Source organism: Acipenser ruthenus, chromosome 1 (assembly GCF_902713425.1).
Source record: "Acipenser ruthenus chromosome 1, fAciRut3.2 maternal haplotype, whole genome shotgun sequence".
NCBI classification, from domain to species: Eukaryota; Metazoa; Chordata; class Actinopteri; order Acipenseriformes; family Acipenseridae; genus Acipenser; species Acipenser ruthenus.
Genome location: NC_081189.1, coordinates 67,992,389 through 68,018,786, shown reverse-complemented (window position 1 = coordinate 68,018,786; position 26,398 = coordinate 67,992,389). Strand labels below are relative to the sequence as shown.

Here is a 26,398-nt window from a genome sequence, read left to right as displayed (position 1 = left end):
AGTTCAAAAACTCAATCTCAACTTGATCTATGTCCATAGTCCAACTGGCACAGTTTCCATCAGCAAGGAAGAATCTACTCCTGGACGTTTGCAGAAAAAAGTCAAAAGCTGTCTCCCTAATGACCTCAGATTGTCCTGAATCACAAACAATAACTGTGACATAATTGCTATGTCAAACAAAGATAATACAATACAGAATGCTGTTCTGTTTAAGGTAAAAATAAAACCACTTGCACTCTCCTCTCGCCCTGTGTCACTGGGAGTCAGTTGCATATGAACTTGTTATACGCATACTCATCAGATTGAAAAAAAAAAACACTTTGGTCTCAATACTATCCATACCAATAAAATTCAAGGATTATGCTAGGAAAAAGCAAGACATCTAAGACCATAAAATGCACGTTTAAAGCAAGAACTATTCAAGTATGATAGGATAAGAAAGAAATTCATGCGTGCCTTGCATACAACTTGCATAATCCTTGCAGTATTTTTCCTTTTCCTTTGTGTACATTGCTGGATTCCTTGCATCATCCAAGTATAACTTAGGTATTTTCTGTGCAAGGTATGCATTAATTATTCTTGTATCATGCTTGCATAGTTCTTGCTTTAAACTTGCATAGATACCCTTGCACGTCTGTAGTGTGCGTAGTGAAAGATGGAAGCAAGGCATGTGGTGAGCTAGCATCTTGCAGAAGGTGTACAAGTTCATGGCTTTCAAATATAAGGCCTTGGTGCAGTATCTGTTGTTCAATAAAGGTAAGCCTTTCATTCCCCATGTAACAACATTCTTTCAAAACAACAGTAATACAAATTTAACATTTTGTGAATGTGTTAAATGCTGTTGTCTTATAAACCCCTTATTGAAAAGTATCCCTAAATCCCAGGCCTCTTCCTTTACACTGTAAAATACTATAGCTTTCCACCTAGTGCAAAGGTGGGGTTCTGTAACCTTTATGCTGAAAGGTTCAGTGCAGAAACAGGGAAAATGATCAAAAAACTTCCTTCAACACTAATTAGATACATTTTGGTTTTACTTTGCTGTATAGTTACTGATGCTCATTTCATTATGAATCCTCTGTGAAGTTTAAGTCATCATGTAAAAGTCATCTTTGACCTAGGCTAAATATCTGTGCTTTTCTAAAGAATGAAACCAGGAACTGAAAATTAGAAAAAAGCCTATATGGGTAAAAATCAGCACATTCTCATAGTCAAATATTAGTGCTGTCTCCTCCTTTCACAGTGGGTAGCACAGTCTGTATCACAACATACATTATAATTAGTGCTGGGACAAATATCCAAATATCCCCCTTCACTTTACAACACCATTTCCACGTTTGTTTTATTTGAAGTGTTTGAAGTTACATTTTAGTTTTTGTTTGCTTGTTCAGCTACAGAAAGCCACAAGTAAACCTTATGTTATTACTTTACGAAAACGTGTCTATGGCCACTGTTTACTGTGAAGAAACGGCAATAGCAAGGAATGAAAAATAAATAAATAAATAAATAAAATGCGGTGTCAAATTTATGTACTATTTATGTCGGGAATAAAAAAAAAAAAAGCGTTTAACTTGAACTGCTATTTGGCATCCTTTGTTTTGTAGTTAATTCACTGGGGTAAAGTAAGGCCTACACAATGTAATCTTTACTCCTGGGATATTTTTTCTACTTTAACATGTTACATATTGTAACGTCTTGCTGTAAAATAAAGGCACACACACAGGGGCCACGCCCCCCTGCCCCTGCTGCTATGCTATCTCTGCCTGCGTTCTGAGCAATATAATAGCTTTTATAACTTTTTGAAAAACTAAAGAATATCCAGACAAATATATTTAAATTATGAGCGAACATGAAAATCCTGTGTTTGTCCCAGCACTAATTATAATGCACGTTATGTTAGTCATGTACTTTGTACTTTCTCAAAGTTGTAAATTAAAAATGAAGCTGATTCTGGTTAATGATTGCATGCATTTTGCACTGTTCAGTGGGTACAGTAGGATGACCTTTTAAAAAAGTTCATGAGCATGGGACTGCGTTCCGGATGATGTTAGTTTCAGTGCTTGCACACAAATCTGCGGGGCTACAGTATAGCTTTGGTAAAGTGTTTGAAAATCTCCTTTTCATAGTTTCAAAACATCAAAGCAATGGGTGTTAGAAAAAAATAATCTTCAGCATAAAGAAAACAGGCAGCCCTGTCATCGGTCCTTGCCATGGAACTTTGCCACATGATATGAAACATTATCTACAGTGCAGGAACAAAGACATAGCCGCCAAGCAGATATTTGGGCAATGTAACTAAATACATGTTAATTTGCTGGTGGGCTGGGAGCCCAGAGATCTGAAAATATTAGTAAGTAAATCCTGGGCTGGGTGGATTTCTCTAATGTATTGCATTCTTTGAAGTCGGTCCACTAGAGTTCAATTAGAGATATGAAATGCACCTGTCTGTTTTTTTTTTTTTTTTCAGATGTTGCATGGATGTGTATTCCTTGGTCTACAGTGGGACAAAGAGTCTACAGTAGCCATAGTTACAGCTGTTTCACTTGAGTTAGAAAATAAATCTGCTTTATTGGAAAACATTGTTTTAGTCAACCAGAGCACAGATAGACATTGGCTTATTACGCTGCAATAGTATAAATCCAGTCATGTAATATCCAGTACATACCCTCAGCAGTGCAGTTATTCTGCATGTTAGCCGTGTTAGATGGTTCAAACACAGCACATCTCGGTCTCGTTCTATACCTGCGCCACCTTTTACTGTTACGTCACATGCTATACAGTAAATGTCAGTCAGCTGAATGAAAGCAGTGACTACTGTACAGTCTGAAGCTACAAGCCTCGTCCTAATACTTGCATAAATTCCAGTATGAAATTAGTTACAAAAGGAATCCTAACTGGTCTTTTTTGTTTCATCCCAGGCGGCTCTTGGAAGGAGATTATAGAACACTGGGAATGGCTGGAACAGAACCTGCTGCAGACTCTGTCTATCTTTGAGAACGAGAATGACATCACTACATTTGTTAAAGGAAAAGTTCAGGTATATTAAACCTCACACATATCTGTAGATTGCTTGCTGGGTGCAGTGTAGTTGAACAGCCAGGGTCACCTAGGATCAGTTTACATCTTCCAATGTCAGACAACATCGTAGTCTGATATTTCTAATTCTATTAGTTAAGATCCTTGTAAATCATAAATATGATTTTATAAATCATTGTATCCTTTTGAATTCAGTATGATTTTCATTGGCTATTAACTTTGTCAATGAAATTAGCAAAACTATAAAGCACAGGCTTCCATTAAGAATGCACTGCATTCAAGGTAATCTCGCCTCCCAAAATTCTTTAACGGGAAATCTATTTTGACCCTTCATGAAGTTTCATTCCTACTGTCTTGCAATTTGAGAATCTGAAGCGCTCGCATGTTATCAAAAAAGTGGGGGACAGGATATTAGGAAGCGAGCTAGAAATTATTGGAGGGTTAAAAGGTTAAAAAAGATGGGATTTTTAATACTGGAACGTAATTGGAACAATGAAAACTAAGAACCCTGCTGTATCTCTCTCTCTCTTCAGGGTATCATAGCAGAGTACAATAAGAACCATGATATCAAGGAGGATGATGACACTGAGAAGTTCAAGGAAGCCATCGCGAAGTTCTGCAAGCTGTTTGGGATGCCGGAGGAGGAGAAGCTGGTCAACTACTACTCGTGCAGCTACTGGAAAGGCAAGGTGCCGCGGCAGGGCTGGGTCTACCTCAGCATCAACCACCTGAGCTTCCACTCCTTCCTGCTGGGGAAAGAAGGTAACCTGAGCCCACCCCCACCCTGCTCCCTGGATAGAATACTTGTGCTGCTTGTTGATACTGTGTTATAGCTACCAGTGTTTTCAGCACATGGGGCTGTTCTCTTTGTTGAAAAATATACGCTAGGGTAATGTGATAGAGAAAATTGTGCACATTGGCTATTTTTTTTCTTCTCATGATTGCTGTAGGCCTAAACAACATACTGCTGTACTGTTTTCATCAGTCAGCTGTTAACAGCTGATATAGTGTTTATTATCTCCTGCAAGGGGAACGCACGTCGGTCAAACTTTAGATTTAATTATAGAGCTGCTTATTAAATTCTTATGAAATTTGGTTACAACATTAATATTAGCTACCAAATAGCAGTGGCTTAAACATTTGAAATCCAAGTACTGGTACTTAAAAACAATATATATATATATATATATATATATATATATATATATATATATATATATATATATATATATATATATATATATATGCATTTCCCTAATTAAAGTTAAAATAATAAGAAACATTTTTTGTATTTATTTAAAACATGTCTTATCACTCCTTTAAAACTAGTTTATAATGAATTGAAATATGTAAAACAGGAATAATAATGGAAAGTTCCAGAAAAGTTCTGATTGCTTGTCTGTTTTGTGTTTTAGCAAAATTAGTGATCCGGTGGACAGACATCACGCAATTGGAGAAAAATGCCACCCTGCTCCTACCTGAAATCATTAAAGTCAGCACTAGGTCCAGTGAGCACATATTCTCCGTCTTCCTCAACATTAACGAGACCTTCAAATTGATGGAGCAGCTGGCCAACATTGCTATGAGACAGTTGCTCGACAACGAGGGCTTTGAACAGGACAGGTCTCTGCCTAAACTGAAGAAGAAATCTCCCAAGAAGGTGTCTATACTCAAAAGGTGGGTAACCATGGAAACTAGGCAGCAGGGTCATGTGACAGTGGCCAACTGGTTACTGTGTGCCATATTCTTGAGCACAGAATACTGTACTCCTGCTCCTTAATGTTTTGAAAACTACTGGTACTTATGTGCTATTTCCACCAGGGACCTGCTTCAGCTTTTATTTACAGTAAGGAGGTTCTGAGGCCGAGGAGGAGGTTTAGTAACCTGCCCAGGTTACATTGCGACTAAGGTGCTGAGCTTGTATTTGCTAGCTCTTAATGCTTTACTCTTTGTCGGAGATCCACTCCTACAGTACCATTTAATATAGGCATATTTGGCTGGCGGTAAAGAATGGAATGCATACGGTGACTGAAATACAGTAATTTGGGACCTACAGTAAATGAAAGAGGTGCTCTTCCTAGTCTGGCTTTACTTTAATTGTTGGGGCAGTGTTGCCGTGCATATAATGGGGTTACCTGCACTGCACTGCACTGATCTTCGAAGAAACAGTTTTAGGATCACCAATTGGATTGTTGTATAGTTTAGTGGTCTCATTGCCTGTTTCTACAGGGACCTTGACGCAAGAGCCAAGAGTGAGCGGTACAAGGCCCTGTTCCGACTGCCCAAAGACGAGAAGCTTGATGGGCACACAGGCTGCACCCTTTGGACCCCCTTCAACAAAATGCACATTCTGGGCCAAATGTTTGTCTCGACTAATTACATCTGCTTCACTAGCAAAGAGGAGGCCCTGTGCAGCCTCATCATTCCGCTCAGAGAGGTGTGTATGCAATCCACAACACGTTTTGGGACAAGTGAATCCCCTCTGCTGATATATGAAAAGTTTTTAATAAGCAAGCTGTCTGACAAGAGAGCTATTACTCCAAAACCTTACCAATATTCTAGAATTATAAGGAGTAGGAATGGGAGATTGCCTGCTTTACTCCTGGGCTGATACTGAATATCTTGGTATATAACAAATATCCCAAACAGCTAGGGCTTGTTACATAATTTGTAGTTTAAAACCCATAGGGGAATATTAAAGTTTAAACAGTTTTTCCTATATATTTTTTTTTGTTGTTTTTTGTTTCTGAAGAAGCTATTAAGAGGAATCTAATGTGTCACAGTGCCATTAGTCATTAGTGACAGAATGTCTACATGCATTAGATAAACAGGCCATGTTCATTATTGTTTAATATTCCAATAGCAGTTCTTGACTGGGCCACTTAAAATACACAGCTCACGCAGAAATGTTTTCTTTTGTCAAGACAAAGGGATTTGTTTAAAAGTGTGTGCTTGGAGGCTTCACTATTTTTGTCATTGCCTCAGAATAAAAAAGGGCTTGAGTGAACTTGCCAAGAGGACAAAAGCTGTGTAATGTTGCTTGGCTGTCAGATGCTTTTATACTACTAGGACCCCTCTTCTACGGTGGCTGCTGCACTGTAGATTTGCTTTCTTTGCAGAGTTTGATTGCCATTGCTCTTTTATACCAGGTGACAATAGTGGAGAAGGCTGACAGTTCAAATGTGTTGCCCAGTCCTTTGTCCATCAGCACCAAAAACAGAATGACATTCCTCTTCGCCAACCTCAAAGACCGGGATTTCCTTGTCCAGAGGATTTCCGACTTCCTGCAACAAACCACCTCGAAGATCTGTTTTGAGAGGGAACTTACCGGGAGCTACAACAGTTCAGATGATGAGGTATCCATAATCATACACTTTCTTATACCCTTAAACATCTGCCTTCAGTACAGAGCATCCTACAAATAAAATATTAGTTTTGTTATGTGTGCTGTTATGCTGCTGCACCAAGCAGTTAGTAAAGTGGAAATGGTTACAAATTCTGGTATTCATAAGGTTCATAGGGGCAAAATAATGAATTGTTTTTCTCCTTTCAAAAATCAGGAGTTAATAAAAGACTGGAGTAGTCTCTTTGGGGAAAAAAAAGAATCCCTTAATTTCATATGAAATGTATTTTGAAAAAATGTATCAAGAAAATAAATAACTGAACTGATTTAATAATCCTCCCAAAAGTGTTAATTTAGTCAGAGCATTTTCTAAAAGTAAAGCCCCTGATTCATTATTTATACTACATACTACTTTTATTATTTGTGCAACAGAGCAACAGATTCTCAAAACCAACTCCAGCCTGCTCCTTTGCCAGATGTCACTCCTGTTTCTTTAATAGCAAAACCAATGGAGTGTTGCTGCATTGACAGATGATTGTCTTGTGCTGTAGGTGTATTCAAGGCAGAGTAGCCTCCTTTCCTCCAGCCCTCAGCGGAGTCTGGGCTCAGAGACCGATGGGGAGCGCCAGTTCAACCTGAACGACAACAGCGTCCCGACGGCGACGCAGGCACTGATGACAATGTACCGCAGAAAATCACCTGAAGAATTTAACCCCAAATTGGTAAAATAAATGAATAAATACATTTTACGTTGGTGAATCACACTGCTTTCAAGGTGTGCATAACGTTCTATTACACTTATTAACTGTGATAATTTGTCTGTTCCTTACAATTCCGGACCCAATGTTATAACTGAAGTGCATTTCATGTATTTTAGTTCACAACGCTGTGGAAACAGTGATTTATTTCTGCCTTATTTTTATTTTGGGGTTCAATATATCATTCATATGTTCAACGTCTAAAATAAGAGTAAAACAAGAGAAACATGGAGACAAACATGTTAGCAAGAGTCTTTTTCAATATCTGGGGCAGGAGTCTGTACATACAGACTCCTGCATAAACCCAGATACTCAAGAACAAAACTTTAAAAACATGACCTGACTGCTCAATAAAAAAACATTGGTTTCAGTTCCTCCCTGAACTCTGGTTCCTTTTTCCCCACCATCCTTTTATACTGATAATTACAGTAGCTAGAGGTCACCAGTCAATGGCCTGATCTTACAATCTGACATACTGTACTGAATCCTGCACCGAATTCTACACACTTAACAAAAGGAAGTGAGGTGTGGCATAGCATTATAAAAGGAGGCTGTGTGGTCCGGTGGTTAAAGAAAAGGGCTTGTAACCAGTTCAAATCCCGGCTCACTCACTGACTCATTGTGTGACCCTGAGCGAGTCACTTACTCCTTGTGACCCGTCTTTCTGGTGAGACGTTGTTATAAGTGACTCTGATGGCAGCTGATGGATAGTTCACGCAGTCCACAAGACCTTCCTGTCGGGTACGAAAAAGGAACATGGCAGACGAGGAACTAACTAGCCTGTGTCATTTGGTCCCTTTTCCCCACCCTGAAAGCATTTTCATTGTCACAGCATCCATCTCCTGATTGCTCTCCCCTTGCTTTCACTAACTACAGCAAAGCAGTAAATGCATATTGTAAACCAGGGAATATTACTGTGCAGATTTACTATGGTATGCTTTTATAAGGGTAAATCCTGTAAAGTGCACTGTTATGATTAATTCTAATCAGTAATCATTGCGAATTAACAGGTACACTGCCTTAAGAAGAATGTATATACATGGATTGTAATTTAAACATTGCAAAGGAAAGAATATCTGGTTTTGGAGAATTATAAATATAAATACTAGATAACAATAACAGTGTAGTTATTGTTGAATCTGTGGCAAGTATCACAACAGCTCTGGTTGTATTATTTGCATTTTAAAGGTTTTAATCCTTGTTTGTAACAAATAGAAGTGGAATGTGGATCAAGTTTGGTCTACAATTTGTGACGCATACATATTCCTAAACACACCTAAACATGAAATTACAATATATAGAAAGGATGAATTAGAAAAATGCACAGTATTGCTACGTGACAGATACTGTATAAGGGATTCGTAGCTAAAATCACTTTTTTTTTTTTTTTTTCTTTTTAAATTTGTTTAGCACACTTATAATACAGTTTGGACATTGCGTGTATCTGAATGATCAGTGCACCCATACATTTAAATCCAGGCCAATGATAAATGTTGTCTTGTAGTGCTTGCTCACAGTGGAAAGCAGTGCTAATATTAGTTGAGCTAAATACTTATGGAGAATTTAATGCAAAGAATCTTTCATTTTGATCAGCTATGATTGTGCTGGAATGCTGCTGTGTGCAGAACACTGCTTATTATTCTTCACGTGTTTGCTGTTACAGGCAAAAGAGTTTTTGAAAGAACAGGCCTGGAAGAACCATTTTGCAGAGTATGGCCAGGGTGTTTGCATGTATCGGACAGAGAAGACCAAAGAGCTTGTACTGAAAGGCATTCCGGAGAACATGAGGGGAGATCTTTGGCTTCTCTTCTCGGGTAAGCAGGGGACTGTCTGCTCTGAACATCCGTGTGCCCTTTGAAGCAGAGGCATGGGTTCTCAATGCTCATTTGCATGCAGTAGTCTCTTTCCCCACACACCACCCTGCATGCCCTTTTTGTAATGTACTGTGTTAGAGTACCACCTGCAGTGCAACATACTTCCCAAATGCATCAATTTCCATGGCTTTGTCCTTAAATGTAGTGTAAATTACAATTCGCTGTAGCCTGTGCTGTAAATGTGATTCGTCTTAGTTGAAAGCAAGATATATTTTACACTTTTTTGTTGTATTCACACCACAAGATAAGTCTAGCTAAACAAAGTGCATGCAACAGGTTGAGAACGGGATTGCATCTATATATATATTGCAATGCTGAAGATCTTTCAAAACCATAATAATAGAGGCTGTGTGGTCCAGTGGTTAAAGAAAAGGGCTTGTAACCAGGAGGTCCCCGGTTCAAATCCCACCTCAGCCACTGACTCATTGTGGTCCGTCTTACGGGTGAGACGTAGTTGTAAGTGACTCTGCAGCTGATGCATAGTTCACACACCCTAGTCTATGTAAGTCGCCTTGGATAAAGGCGTCTGCTAAATAAACAAATAATAATAATACTAAAACGTTTTATTTAAAGAGCATAGGTGTTTAAAAGGTGGACTGCTGGCTTCATGTGATCGCTGTGCATCTTCTAACTGCAGTCAAATGTATATTTTTAGATTCAGAATTTCTGTATTTGTTATGCTTGGCTGTGAGCAGCCCTGTGTGGTTTTTTTTTTAAGCACCTCAGTTGAAGCCATGGTAGCTGATGTCTCAATCTCAGTGATGGGTGTTTATTTTAAGCCTTTTTGAATAGTAAGGGTTTTTCATTTGAGTGAATGTTAAGGATGTTTTCATTTGACAGCTGTGAGTGCTCACATGTTATTTAAGGAATGCATCACTGGAAACTAAACAGGAAATTGCTCTTTGTGTCATGAAAGGCATCTCTAGGGGTACTTGATTGACAACACCTGTGCCAATTACGCTAGGATTTATTAATTACAGCTTTTGAAAATAAAAAGCTGAGGAAGGAAAGTAGAACTTGATATTAAAATGAGGTGGTTATTTAAGTCTTGTTCATTTTCTTTAAAAAAAAAACAAAACAATGTTTAATTCTATTCTGTTCCCGGCACTCAAACACGCCTGGCTCGCCCTGATGTTTCTGCAGGTGCTATCAATGAGATGGCCACCCACCCTGGTTATTACGAAGATCTGGTAGAGAAGTCCATGGGAAAGTATAACCTGGCCACCGAGGAGATAGAGAGGGACCTGCACCGCTCGCTTCCTGAGCACCCCGCCTTCCAGAACGAAATGGGGATCTCTGCCTTGAGACGGGTGCTAACAGCGTACGCTTTCAGGAACCCTAACATTGGATATTGTCAGGTAAATGCAGCCATACCTTTAAACACTCTGGCATAAATTCTGAGGTGTAACTAGTTGTCAAGTAGACTAAAGCTTATGTGCTTGAGGGCATCCTGGATAAAAAATCATGCCCATGGGATCCCCTAATTAGCCACTCAGTCAGATTATCTTCTGCCTACTTACAAGTCCCTAAATCAAATGCAGTGCATTCTTCCTTTCTGAAAAAAAGCGTGCTGGTTGCCAATTTTGCATAAATAACTTTGAGAATTTAACCTTCAGTCCCGTGAAGAGGATACAGACACCATAATTTTCTGCTTTTTTAAATTTTTTTGTTTCTGTTCTCCTGTGCCATTGAGTATACACCTTTGCCGTCAACTTGTGCATCCGCTTTCACAACATACTCTTTTTATTTATGTATATGCTCTGAGCACACTCTTAAACTCAGGGGAGATGTTCAGGAGGACATGAAGATGTTTCAAACTCCTGTAGTGGATTGTTCGTGTGCTGGTCTTGCAACGTATCTCGATGACTTTTTAATAATCAAGAAAATCACACAGACTCATTTAATTTGAAGTTTTAACGAATCAGAGCAATAGTAGTGCCCCTTCGGTTTATTAAATGCTTATGTTAAAAATTGGATTGGTTGGTTGCACAGACCACCGTAAATCCCAAGTAATAAGCAGTCCAGGCGATCTGGTGCCTTTACAGGTTTAACAGCATTAATACTTCAATACAGTAATACAAATATGGTCAATTATATGCTTAGCCCTCTGCTAAATTCTAGAACATTCAATATATATAACTAAAGACCAAAACATAATTTCTATACTTTATAGCAATGCATCAATATAAAAGAGATATTAAATTCAAATATATGTTTACCTTCCAGTATATAGAAGTGTAGTGTAGGATATATTGAAAAATAAGAACTGTCTTCAAAATACATAGACTTGTGAATACGACCAAACAGCAATCCGTTTTTCAGAGATCTTCAGAGCATGGACCACACAACTTGTAGTTAGCAAGTCGCACGATACTTGACTGGGGTTTTACCTTGGTTTTTATAGGATTTTCCCTCCATTGAATACATCAGGTCCCAAGTAAATCTAATCATCACTCGGCCTGGACATTTCTTATCTTTAAGTTAATTATACATTCTAGAAGGATCTGGTCAACTCCTTTTTCAAAACTGATTGGATATAACTTCTTGCCAAAAAATATTGGAACATGATTTCATCGCTCTCTTTTTCCAACTCCTCCTTTTTCTGAAAAGTCAGGTGGACCAAAGTTCACAGAATCCTTGCTATAATATAATATAAGTATATGTGTATATATGAGAGATGTTTTTAATATGTAACACCAGATCTATTTAGTGATATTAACCTGGGTCAAAAAATGTCTGGCCCTCTTAGCCATTTAGTTGGAGAACGAAAATGAACTAATTCTTAAATTGATTAAATTAAATGCTCGCTCCTGCTTTTACAGTCTTATTTGTATTACAGTAGAGCCTTAACAAGCAAAAACACTTCTTAGTTTATATATTATGTTTCTTATTAGATCAAAATACTTAAAACATATTATTTATCTTCAGAGAGTTTTGTCACTCTAGATCAGAATACTTTTCTTAAAACCTCTATGCTTAATAACAACACAATCAAATAAAATCAAATAGGTCTTTTTAGTTTCAAATATTGTTCTGTCTTAAAAGGGTTACCCTTTTGTTTTTACTAATTTGCAATACCTAGCCTCCGTGTTTAGTTCCCCCAGATGCCTTTCTTTCAAGGTTACAGACTTCCATGAGTGTATGTGCACTAATAACAAAGGCATTACCACTTGTTCAGTTTTCTTCGTTCAAAGCATTGTAACCTGTTCATAATTTGCTGCAATATTATTTATGCTGGTTTTATATTCTTTAAAATACAGTACAATTATTACAGTATTCTGACAGTGTCAGTTAGTACTGAACTTTCGTTTTTAACTGTAATATGTTCTTTCAACAATAATAGTTATTTGTATAACAGTTTAACTTTAAATTATTTTATAACATGTATTTCTAATTCAGTTACTTCAGTATAATAGTTGTTAATATTATTTTACTGAATTGTCTGACCCCTTTCTCTGTTCATAGAAAGTCCAGTTGAAGCAGGTTTTAATCCTAGCCTTTTGCCAATTTTTTGGTGTTGATTAATATGAGACATGAAGTAATGAAAGTAATGAAAGAAGCTACTTTTTCTAATAAAACTGGAATGCGCTAACAAGGCCTTATGATAAGAGCCTGCCGAGTTTGACTCCTTCCCGCAGGTGCTTTCATAGACTGCACACAACAGCTATCCATTGTTTTGTACTGAGTATACAGATCTTTTTTTTAAAGGGACATATACAGTATTATTATAATTATTGACAAAGAGTATATCATATTATTTCAATCAATACAGGTTAGTTTAAATCATCCAATAACTCGGCACGTTCCCACAAGATTTGAACTCTGCGCCAGGCTCAGCTTGGACTGGTTCTGCGAACACCATGACAGGCCTGTGCACATCTGCTAAAATATTTTCTAAAACACATTACAGTCATTACAGTATTTGTTGCAGTTTCACAAATGTTCAATTTGTTTCCCAAAAATTGGCCTGCTTCCAGTAGCTGTGACAGTCTTGGGTCAGTTTCTGCTTTCAGTGAGTCTGTCAAAGCCACCACGGGTCTTTAAAAGCCTGATACCTGCAAAAACTTAAATCTTGTTAGCTTGTTAGCTCTGCATTCTCATTCCCATCATTAGTGGGCAAACACATTTCAGCTGAATCTGGGTCCATCAAAGAACCGCACACCCTTGCAACCGAGGCCTTCCAATCAAAAGGATATAATGACTTATAGCACAAAAGAAACGTGCCAGAACCGTCTGTGACACTGGTAAGGAAAGTTGTTATTGTTTGCCGCAGATGATGTGCCCTTGTGTAACCTCTCCTCTTCTACCCCTGCTTGTGTACCTGACAGGCCATGAATATCGTGACTTCTGTGCTGCTGCTGTATGCAAAAGAGGAGGAGGCTTTCTGGCTGCTTGTGGCTCTTTGTGAAAGAATGCTGCCAGACTACTACAACACAAGGGTTGTTGGCAAGTACAGCTCCATAATTCATCATTGCATAACTTTTTTTAAACCACGTGTTCCAGTTATGTAGCAAAACAGAATGTAGTTCGCCTGTATTATGTCCTTAGTACCATGGTGTTAACAGTATAGGGATGATTTTCACATCCCCCCCTCCCTCACTCCCTCTGTCTGTCAGGCGCGCTGGTGGATCAGGGTGTGTTTGAGGAGCTGGCCCACGAGTATGTGCCCCAGCTGTACGACTGCATGCAGGACCTGGGCGTGATCTCCACCATCTCCCTGTCCTGGTTCCTCACAATGTTCCTCAGCGTCATGCCCTTCGAGAGTGCCGTGGTGGTGGTGGATTGCTTCTTCTACGAGGGGATCAAAGTCATCTTCCAGTTGGCCCTCGCCGTGCTCGACTCCAACATAGACAAGCTGCTTAACTGCAAGGACGATGGGGAGGCCATGACTGTTTTGGGAAGGTAAGGAGTCATCTTCCCACGGTTGTGTCTGTTGATGGTAAACCTGCAAGGTATACCAAGTGGGAAGTCTGCTTAAGGCAGTCCCTGCTGTTTATTCTATTTCTTTGTTTGCAGTAAAAAAGGAAACCTTATACAAATGCAAGTCAAGTAGACACACATTTTGGCTAGTATCTTTTTAAGTGTACACTGAAATACTGAGGCACAAAACGACACGTGGCGTAATTTCATACTGTAACGTGTGGACTTCGAGTGGTTGAACCCCAGGTGTCTATATAACACAGTATGTATGTACAGAATGTTGTGGCTGTGTGTATTATTATTTACATAATGGGACACTATACCTTCGTGCAGGTATTTGGACAGTGTGACCAACAAGGACAGCACATTGCCGCCGATCCCTCACCTGCACTCTCTTCTTACTGACGATGGGGAGCCACACCCTGAGGTTGACATCTTCAAGCTTGTGAGGAGTTCATACGAGGTGGGGATCTTTTTAAAACTCAATTAGACCCGTTGCTTTAAATTAAGTATTTTACTGGCCTGCTCACAGAAAATATACATACATAAATGTGGAATGTATATACTTTATCTACTGGGTTCTCCCCAGGCCTTTTCAGCCAGACGTACTGGCCAGCGAAGTGGCTGTCGTCGCCCGGCTGAAAAAACCCCATCGGCCCGTCTTGCAGATGCTACTGCGCCTTTAACAAAAAGGATTGCTGAGTGAAAAAATAATAATAATCTTCGAACCACAGCTGTGTTACGTCTTGACACAACATTAAACCAATCAGAGAGTTGAAGGGGCGGGTTTTCTGTGTTAAGCACTTCGAGAGGCTAAAGTGTTAAAAACGACTGCTAAAATAAATAACCGATTATTTTTAAAGCAAAAATAGTGACAATGAAAATAAGCCGGCAATCGCCGCAATCCACAGCCTAATACTATATTTGCACTGGCTACTTTATTAAAAACATATTAAGATTATTTTCGGGTATTATCATTGTCTATTTGTTGTTGCATTATTGTACTGTAAGGTGATATATTAGTACATAATAGCTATACATATGCACCAAAAAAAAAAGTCTTGTGAGAGATATTGGGAGTTCATGTATAGAGGCTGTACGCCTTTAAGAAGAAAGGCGTGATGGGATATCAGCTGAAAGACAACACATTGTTCGAATTCTTTGTTGTATTATATATTTAATGTAAGGCAAGTTTATTTTTCTGTTAAAAGCGCTCCCATCTAGAATGTTCTCCTGCCCGGCTGTACAGAATTCCTGGGGAGAACACTGATCTATATACTGGCTACACCACTCATTTTCATCGCCCTCCTATATGCCGGTCACCAATAACTTTATTAAAAAAAACAAACAAAAAAAAAACAGCTTGTTCAATTAACCATTTATTTTTTAAAGGAACATCAAACCACTATAAGGGAGGAAATGTGTTGTAACTTTTTTTTACAGGTTATTCTGCACCATTTTTGCCTTGTACTTATGTGCTTTATAAAAAGATAAACAGATTTTTTAATTTTACATTTTAATCACCCATGTCAATTGTCAAAATGTGAAAAAAACTAAATTTATACTAAAGTACATGTATTTTTATATTTGATACAAACTATTTTTACAGATAAATATTTGTGTTATGAAATACAAATTATGAGACCAGGACCACAATCACATTTCACAGTGGAAGATCTAAATACAACAACTGTTTACATTTTAACATGAGACCAAACCTGGCATTGTACATGCTTTCAAAAATACCCTTAACCCTTTGCGGTCCATTTATACCGCGCGTCTCAGACGCGTCAGGCCCAATTTATTTTCACACGCACAGTTTATTTTAGACACGCTGTTTTAAAAGACCTGGTCCGACATCGCAATTTTCCCTTTCCGGTCCGTATCATCAAAAAGACGTAAAAAACAGGTCTTTAGTCGTTTTTTCTCCGGAAAAAGCTGAGAAAACCATTCAATGGCTGAGTGAGACCGATAGGAGCCGAGATAGATAACACGGACATAAACAAACAAGATAGCTGCTTCTGCATCTAGCGCTCAGAGAATATCGCAGACATTTGCAGAGCTTTTTGAGATGTTATAGTAATAAAATAACGACTTGGATCACATTATTGAGGAGTTTGGTGATAAAACGAGTGATCAAGAGATGATTTATCAGTATGTACTATTATTACGAGTTATTTGAAAAATATAGTGAATGAGGGGTGGGTCGGTGCTGGAGATGCAGTACTGAGTGTCCTGTTGATATGCAGTGCCTTTTAAACCTGTTTTACTGTGAAAAAAATACTTTTAAACAGCGCGTCTAAAATAAACTGCGCGTGTGAAAATAAATTGGACCTGACGCGCCTGACACGTTCTGAATAAATGGACCACAAAGGGTTAAAAGGCACTGCATATAAACAGGACACTCAGTACTGCATCTCCAGCCCCTACCCACCCCTTGTTTGCTGTATTTTTCACATACCTCTTCATAGTAGTGCTTACCGATAAATCATCTCCTGATCATTCGTTTTATCACCAAACTCCTCAATAATGCAATCAAAGTCATTATTTTATTACTGTAACATCTCAAAAAGCTCTGCAAATGTCTGTGATATTCATTGAGCGTTGGATGCGGAAGCAGCTATCTTATTTGTTTATGTCCATGTTATCTCTGTGGTGCCGGGGCTATGTGTATTGCTCAGATCTGCCCCTTTTTTTCCGGCTCCCATCGGTCTCGCTCTGCCATTGAACGGTTTTCTCTGATTTTTCCGGAGAAAAAACAACTAGAGACCTGTTTTTTTTTTTTAACGTCTTTTTGATGATGTCGAACAGGGTCCGACATTGGACCGGAAAGGGAAAATTGCAATGTCGGACCAGGTCTGACATAGGACCGCAAAAAACGGTTACGTGACTCACACACACTGTTACAGATGTTGGGTTTTACACAAGTCCCCTTCTTTCAGTGATTTAAACCATGTCAGTCTTTAGATGAATTGAATAGGTTGCATTGAGTTTTTATCCGCTATAATTTAAAATAGGGAAAACCATCTAATCTTTTTCTGACCACAGGCATTAGTCACATGCTCAGAGCTTCAAGGTTCTTTGGAGCAGATGTTAAATAATATTTCAGTAATCTATTATACAACAATGCAGATCCTGGGAACTGGGAATGGGTACATGGAGACGAAATGTAGAAAGGCATAGGTAGATGGATAGCAGTTGATGTTGGTAACTTTGATTGTGTCTTTCCATTTATGCACATCCTGTATTAACTGCAACCCTTGGAAAGATAACTGTGGAAAATGGATTAATGCTTCAAAGCATGCTTTAGTTCTTGGCATTCAAAGTGTGTTTTTAAGATTCACTGGGCCAGGTTCACTTAGCAGTTTACCCTTTTTTTTCTTAAAGGAATAAAGCAACTTTTTATATAAAAAAGTATGACAATTTAAGCTACTCATTTTAATCACTAGTGTTTCTTGCTGGTTAGTTTAGTTTATTGTTGAATTTGACACTGCACTAAAGTGAATTTGTTGTCAGTAAACATAGATAGTGTTAGGATGGTATAGTTGATGCAGTCCTTCCTGTTTGAAAAATGAAGGCGAGTGGTAATTTGCATCCCTAAAATATGTTTCGTTTATCCATCTATTGAACTGTCAAGAGAGATGCTGAAAATCTAATCACGATTTAGCATACACAAATACAAATACCTTGTGTAAAACAGGTGAAGAAATTGTTTGAAATGCTGTATACTAACTAACTGATACAGTGAAGCAAAATATGACAAACAGGATGACAAAAATAGCTTCAGTCCTGCATGATTTTCTTTTTGTGGCGACATTTTGAACTCTTCCACACACTCGCACAGCAAGATCAGTAGCTAGATCAAGCTTTGTCTTACTACAATTCTTGTGATGTATTCTATTAAATGAACCCCACAAATCTAATCAGTATTGTTTTTTTTTTATTTATTCTTTTTTTTTAGAAATTCGGGACCATCAGGGCAGTTGTCATTGAACAAATGCGGTTTAAACAGAGGCTGCGGGTGATCCAGACAATTGAAGACACCACAAAACGCAGCGTGGTGAGTCTGAACAACAACTTGATTGTCTGACTGAATTGTGTAAAACTGAGCAAAAGAGATTTGGATGGTAATGTTTTTATTGTGTTCCTTCTAGGTACGAACTATTGTGACTGAAACAGCATTTAGTATCGATGAGCTTGAAGAACTGTATGTCCTCTTCAAGGTAATCTAATATTAAGTAATATGTTTGGACTGGCCTCAAACATGATTCTATATTTACTCTGTGGAGGACCTGACCTTTCCAACAATGCTTTTAGGAAAGCATCAGATGCCATATAAGATACCCATGACCATGTGTGGTAGCCACCTTGAATTCAACAAGCAAGCTGTGTTGAGCAAGTGTGCTTCAGTTTTTTCTAGTTTTAGTTTTCTAGTTTTTTTTTAATAAATAAATGCTGTGAGTGAAAAATGATAGAGCACCAGTACAGCCATAAGATTACTTAATTTCTTTAAATGTTTTGTGGTGACAATGACTGCTTCTTGGTAGAAGAATAAGTCAGGCCTATAATGTGACACAAAATGGAAGTCTGTCTCTACACAGGCCTTAGGCAAATAGATTCAGTAATACACAGTGACACAGTGTATTAACAAGGTAGAAAATTAAATATTAAATATTAATATTACATTTGAAGCAAGTGGAAAGGCAAAGGGGCATTTTCTGAGTGGAATAAACAAGCAATTGTAATAGTATATAACTAGGGCTTCTGTTTTTCAGGTTTTATTCATTGGATTTTTCGGTGCTTATTTTTAGCTATTTTTGAGTTTTATGTAAATCGTTTTTTTGGGGGCTTTTGTTTTTGATATACTGTATGAAATTTGTGTTTTCGGTTACTTTCCAAAATGCTTGAGCGTTTTTAAGGGGGTTTTTTTCTGTCAAAATATGTATAGTAGTAAATCGACAGTACTTGCACACTTAAGTTGTACCTTCTTTCCTTTGCTGTCTTCCACAACGAAATCCCTATGAGCACATTCTTCTGGGGTTTTTGTGCTAGGCATTTTTGTAAATTTCACCACAATTCTGTTTTAAATCCTCCGTACCTTAACTGTAATACGCTTGAAATCCCGCTAACAAGCCTCCAACCTGATTGTAATCTAGTTTTAAATCTCCAATAGAAATGTAGGAATGTGCTGTCACTCAGTAGTTGGGGTGGGTTTAAAGTATTGAGAACAAATCAATGATAGATGCAAGTCAGAAGGCGGGACATTGCCCAGCAGCACTGGGAAATGTATTTATTATTATTTTTGTAGTAGGTTTTATTTTTTTAATGGGAATAGATTGACCATTTCCACAGTTTTTCTGGTGTTTTCCGGTGTTTATTAGCTATCCACCGATTTCAGTTTTTTTTGTATCTGGGGAGTTTTATCGGGTTTTATTGGTTAAAACCAAAAATCAAAAGCCCTATATATAACTAATGCCTTGTTTCCACTGCAGGCCAGGGCTGGTGCCCGGGCCATGGATGCTGCAATTGAAGAAAGTTTTGTCGCTGTTTTTATTTTCATGCTATACACTATTGTAGACAGCATTCTCAAGACCCAGTTTTCCGAACCAAAATGAAAAGACGGATTGAAAGTGAATTTGATAACTCCCATGTTAAAAATATTCCATGTTAAAAACAATACATAAATCTAGCACCAGTAGCAAGGAACCCATCTTTAAACATGCAGGATTTCCAAGCAGGTAACATTTGTGTTTTATCAATGCCGGAAACAAACATTCTTAACATTGACTCCATGCAAATAGAATATTCCATAAGGGGACGGACAGCAGCCAAAACAAACAGCTAGGTTTTGTCGTTGTTGCGTTTCGCCTGGGCAAAAAAGTATCATGATCTCTCCTGTAAACCCGTAACAACTCCCAAGACACATTTTACTCTAGAATCACTGTAGTGCTGTGAATGTTTACCAAAGCATGATTACTGTTAGCAGACACGGTTTCCTGCTTTCAGAGAGAACAGTAAAGCTTATATATATTTCTCTACAAAAACGTCACATGCATGTTTTATCTACAAGAAAGAATAACAGCTTCTATAAGCGTCTGGTTTACTAAAGTTTTACATAAATAGAACTGATCGCCTTCTTGATTCGCCATGTTACACTGGAATGTAATCCGTGCACAGTGCTCTTCCTTAATTAGGAGAGTGCTGGAGAGTTTGTTCTGTAATTGAAGTTCTTTCAACATAGAGTCATAGCACGTTGTTAACGCCCTATTAAGTCAAACATGTCCTTCACTACCATTCTTTACTGGAAGTGTAAGGTCTGTGCAGACACTTTGTGCTCCCACATTATTTCACAATCTAGGATAAACATTACTGAATTGTGATAATACTGAGTGCTGTCAATTAGGGTGCAGAGACACAGAGTCTCCTTCAGCTGCTGGCTGACCTGGTTTGGGATCTGGGACTCTGCATCTCACCAGGCCTGACAGTTGAACATGTACCGTGCCTAAAGATAATAACTGTCTGGTCTTGCATAGTGGTGTAAGATGTCAACATGAAAGGGGTTTATGAAGGGTCTGAAAGCTTAATTCAAGTTTTAGCTTTTAAAAAATAATTATACTGAAGTATACCATGCAGCAGACAACAGTGCAATATACACTTGATACACAGTACATACAATCAGACTTAACATGAAAACTGATAGTAATGAAGCAGAAAGCCTATCATCTAGCAATAGCACCTTGAATAATTTGTGTGTCAACAGTATTGAGATTATATTTTTTCTTTAAAAAAAAAAAAAAAGTGTTGCTGAAAAATAAAAAGTTGAATGTAACTGTAAGTGAAGAAAATGAAATCTTTCGATACAACAGTAAATATAACCTGTTCACATAAAAATGGATTAGATGGGGCTCCCGAGTGGCGCATCCGGTAAAGGCACTCATCGTGGAGTGCAGGATGCGCTCTATAGCCTGGACGTCGCCGGTTCGAGTCCAGGCTATTCCACAGCCGACCGTGGACGGGAGCTCCCAGGGGGTGGCGCATAATTGGCCGAGCGTCGCCCAGGGGGAGGGAGGGTTAGGTTGGCCAGGGTGTCCTCGGCTCACCGCGCACCAGCGACCCTTGTAGTCTGGCCGGGTGCCTGCAGGCTTGCCTGTAAGATGCCCGAGAGCTGTGTTGTCCTCCAACGCTGTAGCTCTCGGGTGGCTGCATGGTGAGTCCGCAGTGTGAAAAAAAGCGGTCGGCTGACGACACACACTTCGGAGGACAGCGTGTGTTCGTCTTCGCCCTCCCGAGTCAGCGCAGGGGTGGTAGCGGTGAGCTGAGCCTAAAAATAATTGACAATTCCAAATTGGGAGAAAATAATAAAAATAATTGGTAACGACTAAATTTAAAAAAAAAATTAAAAAAAATGGATTAGATATCAAATTATTGTGTCTATTGGTGTAAATTAGGGGTGCCATTATGTATCCTCTAAAAATAGAAATGTGCATAGCATTCTTTTTTTTTCCCCGCGGTACATTTTCCTGTATATTGTTTCCTTTCTTGGGCAGGCTGAACACCTGACAAGCTGCTACTGGGGTGGGAACAGCAATCCTACAGACAGACACGACCCCAGCCTGCCCTACCTGGAGCAGTACCGCATTGACTTGGAGCAGTTTAAGGGTCTTTTCAGACTGCTCTTCCCATGGGCCTGTGGGGTGCACTCCAACTCGCTCGCAGTACGCTTCTTCAGACTGCTGGACCAGAACGGCGACTCCTTCATCAACTTCAGAGAGTTTGTCACTGGTTTAAGTATGTTAGATATTGCAGCTTATACTTGTGTCTTGAAAACTGCAGAAACTACATACAGTTGACTTAACATCTTTTTATAGTTCAGACTTGATGTCTGTTTTTTTTTCCTTCTGTGTAAATATTGTTTTTCCTCCTAATTGTATTTATCTTACATTTTCTTCTGCCTTAAAATACTACAGCTGCAACACCTGGGGAATTTGTTTTCCTAGATTTCTCCCAACGTGTACAATGACATACATACTCTAACTCCTAACACTCCTCCCTGAGATAAATAAAGTCTACTACTCACATTGACGTTAACTATTGAAAATACAGTTGTACAGGAGGTTGGCAGGTTATGTTGGTATTCTTTAAACGGTAGTTGATGCATATTCTTTGAGGAATTGGTCATTCAAATGTTATTTATTCATAAAAAAATAATGTATTTGTATCTGTATTTTGTAGGTGTGTTGTGTCACGGAGATCTGACTGAAAAAATAAAACTGTTGTATGAAATGCACATACTGGCTGGTAAGTAAAAACTTGAGAAATTTGGTAAACGTAACTAGAACTCGGAAGGGATGCAGTACTCCCTTCCCAAATTATTGAATCAAGGATGGGGTTAGCATACAGTGTCTCCTCTCTGAATGCCTCAGCATATTGTGAAGTGAAACTGCACTGACAACAGATGTGGGATAGCAGAAATGATCTTATTAGGTGTGTTGTTTTGGGTTACAACATTTCTAAAGTATGCTACAAATAGAGATGCAACTTCTTAGAAATAGAGGTCCTGCATGTTTTGTGGATGTCAAATATTTGATTTGGTTAAAACTGGTGCTTATCATTTCCTATCCTCCATGCAGTATGTGGACAGTAAAAAATGTGAGAACATGCTGGTATGTACACTGCACACATATTTAGGCCTATTAAATATATGCTTTACATTTTAATATAAACTGTATCAAAGCCACACAACAGGAGATTGGTTAAGACATTATAAGGATTCTGTTTATGTTAATGAAGAACTTGGTTTGTGCTGCTTGTTTTAATTTGAGCAAGAGTAATTCTGAGCTTTAGAAGAACAAAATCTGGGAAACCTTGAACTAGAAAATAGAATTGTTAATTATTTTGCCCTAACAGGTCAATTACTTTCTTGTGTTTTGATACAGTAGTGCCAGTGGAAATGAGCTTGCTCTTGTTGTGTGTTGGCTTTGGGTGTTATATTCCTGCACATATCATTGGTGTGCTATAAGCTAATGTTTGCTGAAAATCCTTGCTGACTTGCTTGGTGCTTTCAGACTGGTGTCCAAATGAATGTCTGACACTACAGCAGGCTATGATTAATCATAATTTCAGGATCATGGATATGCATTTGAGAAGCTAACAAAAGCATATTAAGGGTTGAATGCAGAAAACCTTGGGTAATAGGAAGGTTTCCATCACTGCATACAGTTGAATTAAGTACTGCATATAACTCCCTCTTAGCTAGACTGCCATATACAGTGCATACGACATCAGATTACTGTGGCAGTCTGGCTTTTGGTGTGTATTATACATTTGGTAGTCTGGCTGTGGTGTACAATATACAGTTGTAGTCAAAAGTTTACATACCCCAATGGAAATTTATCATTTCTAGGAATTTCTCGAAAAACAAAGAATTTTTGGGAAGGCCTTTTGTAGCAAAAGTTTTGCTTTTGTGGACGAGGAAAAAAAGTTACAAGAAATAGATTTCTACAATTATTTATTTCAGCAAGTCCAAAAATGTTAATTCAAAAGTGTGCATACCCTTTGATGCTATGATAGTACTGTCTACAAGGTGCTAGAAATTTCAATGTGATAATGCAGAACCTAATTCTAGAAGTCTAGGAAATGCTGGATTGTAGGTGAACATTCTTAGAGAGTATAAAAGGGTTAGGCATAGGATGATTGCTGTCATTTCAACTCTCAAGATCCACTTGTTCTCTTTTGCTTTCCATGCTCTTAAGCCGGATATCTGTTATTAGCTGTTGTGTCTTTGCTACTTCTGATTTTTCACTGTATCTTCTTATGATTCTATATGACATATCTGAGATTGACTGCCTAAGATATTCAAAGTGAATTGGCTGCAAGTGGGACTGGGGTTTCCATTTCAACCATAGGTTGAGTATTGCATGGTGCAGGGCTCAATGGTCGCAGGCCAAGGAAAAAGCCACTCTTAGAAAAATGTCACAAGGACAATCGCTTAAAGTTTGCAAAACGGCATTTGAATGATGGGTATGAGTTCTGGTCAAAGGTTTTGTGGAGTGTTGAAACAAAAATCAAGCTATTTGGTCACTCTGATAGTCGTTACATATGGAGAAAGTCTGGTGAGGCATACAAAGAAAAGAACACCATACCTGCTGTCAAGAATGGAGGTTGTAATATCCAATTCATGGTAAAATGGATTCCATAGCATACCAAAATATATTGGCCAATCATCTGAAATTCTCCGCTAGAAAACTTTAAAAGCGCAACTGGATGTTCCAACACAACGATCCAAAGCACATATCAAAATCTACTTCAGAATGGTTAAAGAAGAATCAAATCAAGGTTCTGGAATGGCTTAGTCCCGATCTAAATCCGATTGACAGTCTTTGGTATTAGTTGAAGAAGGCTGTGCACAAGAGAAGTCCTCGGAATTTGAATGAACTGGAACAATTTAGTAAGGCTGGGGCGATGCCTAATTTTTCACTCTCGATATATATCGTTCTCCAAAAAAACAGATTCATCAATTCATCGACATTATGAAAGGGTAAAAAAACGCAGTAATACATGTGGAGCTGTGGATTACTGTGTAACATTGCTAGAAACGCTTCAAAAACTATTATGCATTTTACATTGATTACATCAGTTTATGCAAATAGTAATGATATATATTAAATTATATTTTTTTACCTTAGTCTTGTGGATTTGTACCAGCTGGTGGTCAAACCAAAATTAAAAAAAAAAAAAAAAAATTGTTTAAATCCATAACCCCAGAGTAACAATCAATCGAGAAACAAACAAATTTTAAAAAGTTATCACTGTCCACAGCAGTTTAGTAACAAGAGTGTTGTCCATGTCTTATATTTTAATTGTGTTATAGAACATGATAGTGTCCACATTTTGTTTTAATTTAAGCGATGACTGGCACTTGCTTACAGTCTGCCCAGCATTACTGAATACCTGGGAACTGACGTTGCCTGGATGCTTAATACTTCTGACTAAAGATACAACTTTTGGAACGACCTTGGTTGTTTTTCTTAATTTTTACTCAGGGGTAGTTCAGATGAATAAATGCAGATTTTGTTTGAAGTTTTGTAGGGTGCCGTCTCCAGAGGTCGCGTTTACGCCGGACATTTTAATAAAACGCAACAAAAAAATAACGCAGATGTAAAAGACCACGTTTCCCCTTTTTATCCCTGTCCAATAATTTAGTTTATGTTACAAATCAGTTTTATGCATGAAACGTATAAAAATGGTTCCACTGCTCCCTGCATCCTCTTAAAAAAAAAAAAAAAAAAAGATGCAGGAGTCTCTGTATCCCATATAGCACTGCGCACATCCCTGGTAATCTGTATCGGAGCATCTTACCTGTTGATAATTTCAGCAGAGAATCTGGACAAGTAAAACACATGCTCAAAAATCATGGTTTTAAGACCATGGGTGAGGCCTGCAAGTTTTTATTGAGAACTATTCCGACATCTTTCCTGCTTTAGCAAAACTTACAGCAATTGCAAGTGAAATACCTGTATCTCGTGTACCAGCAGAACAGGGTTTTAGCTGTTTGAACAGAGTGCAGACCAGCAAACACTGACAATTTCAATTTTTTTATTTGATTTAGAAAGAGCACCAGTCATTTTGGACTTGGGTGCTAAAAGGGAAATTTAAAGAACTCTTGAACAGCAAAACTGTAAATAGTTATGATGTTGACAGCTACCTGCAGAGACATTGGTACATGTTCTACAACACTGATCTTTACATTGTGAATGGGGGACTTTCACAAGAAATCTTTTCATGGTAAACTTGTCTATGTCTATTTCTACTTCCATTATTTATATTGTTTGTGTACTGTTTTGCATGTTAACTTCATATCTGAAATAGTTAAACTGGAAAATAATATAACTATGTTGATGCACTATGTAAAAACACAGATGTTATGGTTGAAAACGCAGATTTTGAGATGGTATGCTTTTTACAAATGCACATTTTTAAAGGCTAGCGCGACCTCTGCATCTCGCTAAATAGTCACAGAAATTAGTTACCAGAGTATCCCAAACATTATTGCTTTTCTTTCGATCTTATTTTAGAAAACAATTGCCAGATATCGGCAGGCATTGTATTTGTATCTCGGTCGATACAGTATTTGTGATTCTAGCACAACGCTCTTAACTTGCTCTGTTACTTTGAAGACTCCTGCACAGACCCAATCCCATCAGTAAACACTCACAGGGGGCAGGGCAGGGGGGAGAAGGTGAGCTCAATCGCATGCATATTCAGTGAGTCAGACCTGAGGGGAGCAGAGAAGCTCTGTGCTTAATGCAAAAAATAATTGCCGATTCAAAAATTAATAAAAAATAAAAGCTTTCCTTTACTTAAACCCTTTACACAAAAACGATGCACAGGCTTGACTATCGGTAGTTGTCAAACGGTACGATGCATCGATAAATCGATGTATCGCCTCAGCCTTACAATTTTGCTTGAAG

At 38.3% G+C, this 26,398-nt stretch overlaps 1 protein-coding gene across 1 annotated transcript in view; it reads left to right on the top strand.

The window, feature by feature from the left end:
- The window catches only part of LOC117421360 (TBC1 domain family member 9-like), a 39,723-nt gene that overhangs the window by 8,339 nt on the left and 4,986 nt on the right, over window positions 1-26,398 (top strand). Inside the window, exons 3-17 of the mRNA XM_059028205.1 lie at window positions 2,916-3,034; window positions 3,567-3,795; window positions 4,449-4,710; window positions 5,263-5,470; window positions 6,183-6,389; window positions 6,928-7,098; window positions 8,798-8,948; window positions 10,152-10,366; window positions 13,337-13,454; window positions 13,625-13,910; window positions 14,262-14,391; window positions 17,890-17,988; window positions 18,083-18,151; window positions 21,476-21,716; window positions 22,161-22,226. Of these exons, the coding sequence (XP_058884188.1) occupies window positions 2,916-3,034; window positions 3,567-3,795; window positions 4,449-4,710; window positions 5,263-5,470; window positions 6,183-6,389; window positions 6,928-7,098; window positions 8,798-8,948; window positions 10,152-10,366; window positions 13,337-13,454; window positions 13,625-13,910; window positions 14,262-14,391; window positions 17,890-17,988; window positions 18,083-18,151; window positions 21,476-21,716; window positions 22,161-22,226 (2,571 nt within the window). The remainder of the gene's footprint in view (window positions 1-2,915; window positions 3,035-3,566; window positions 3,796-4,448; window positions 4,711-5,262; window positions 5,471-6,182; window positions 6,390-6,927; window positions 7,099-8,797; window positions 8,949-10,151; window positions 10,367-13,336; window positions 13,455-13,624; window positions 13,911-14,261; window positions 14,392-17,889; window positions 17,989-18,082; window positions 18,152-21,475; window positions 21,717-22,160; window positions 22,227-26,398) is intronic.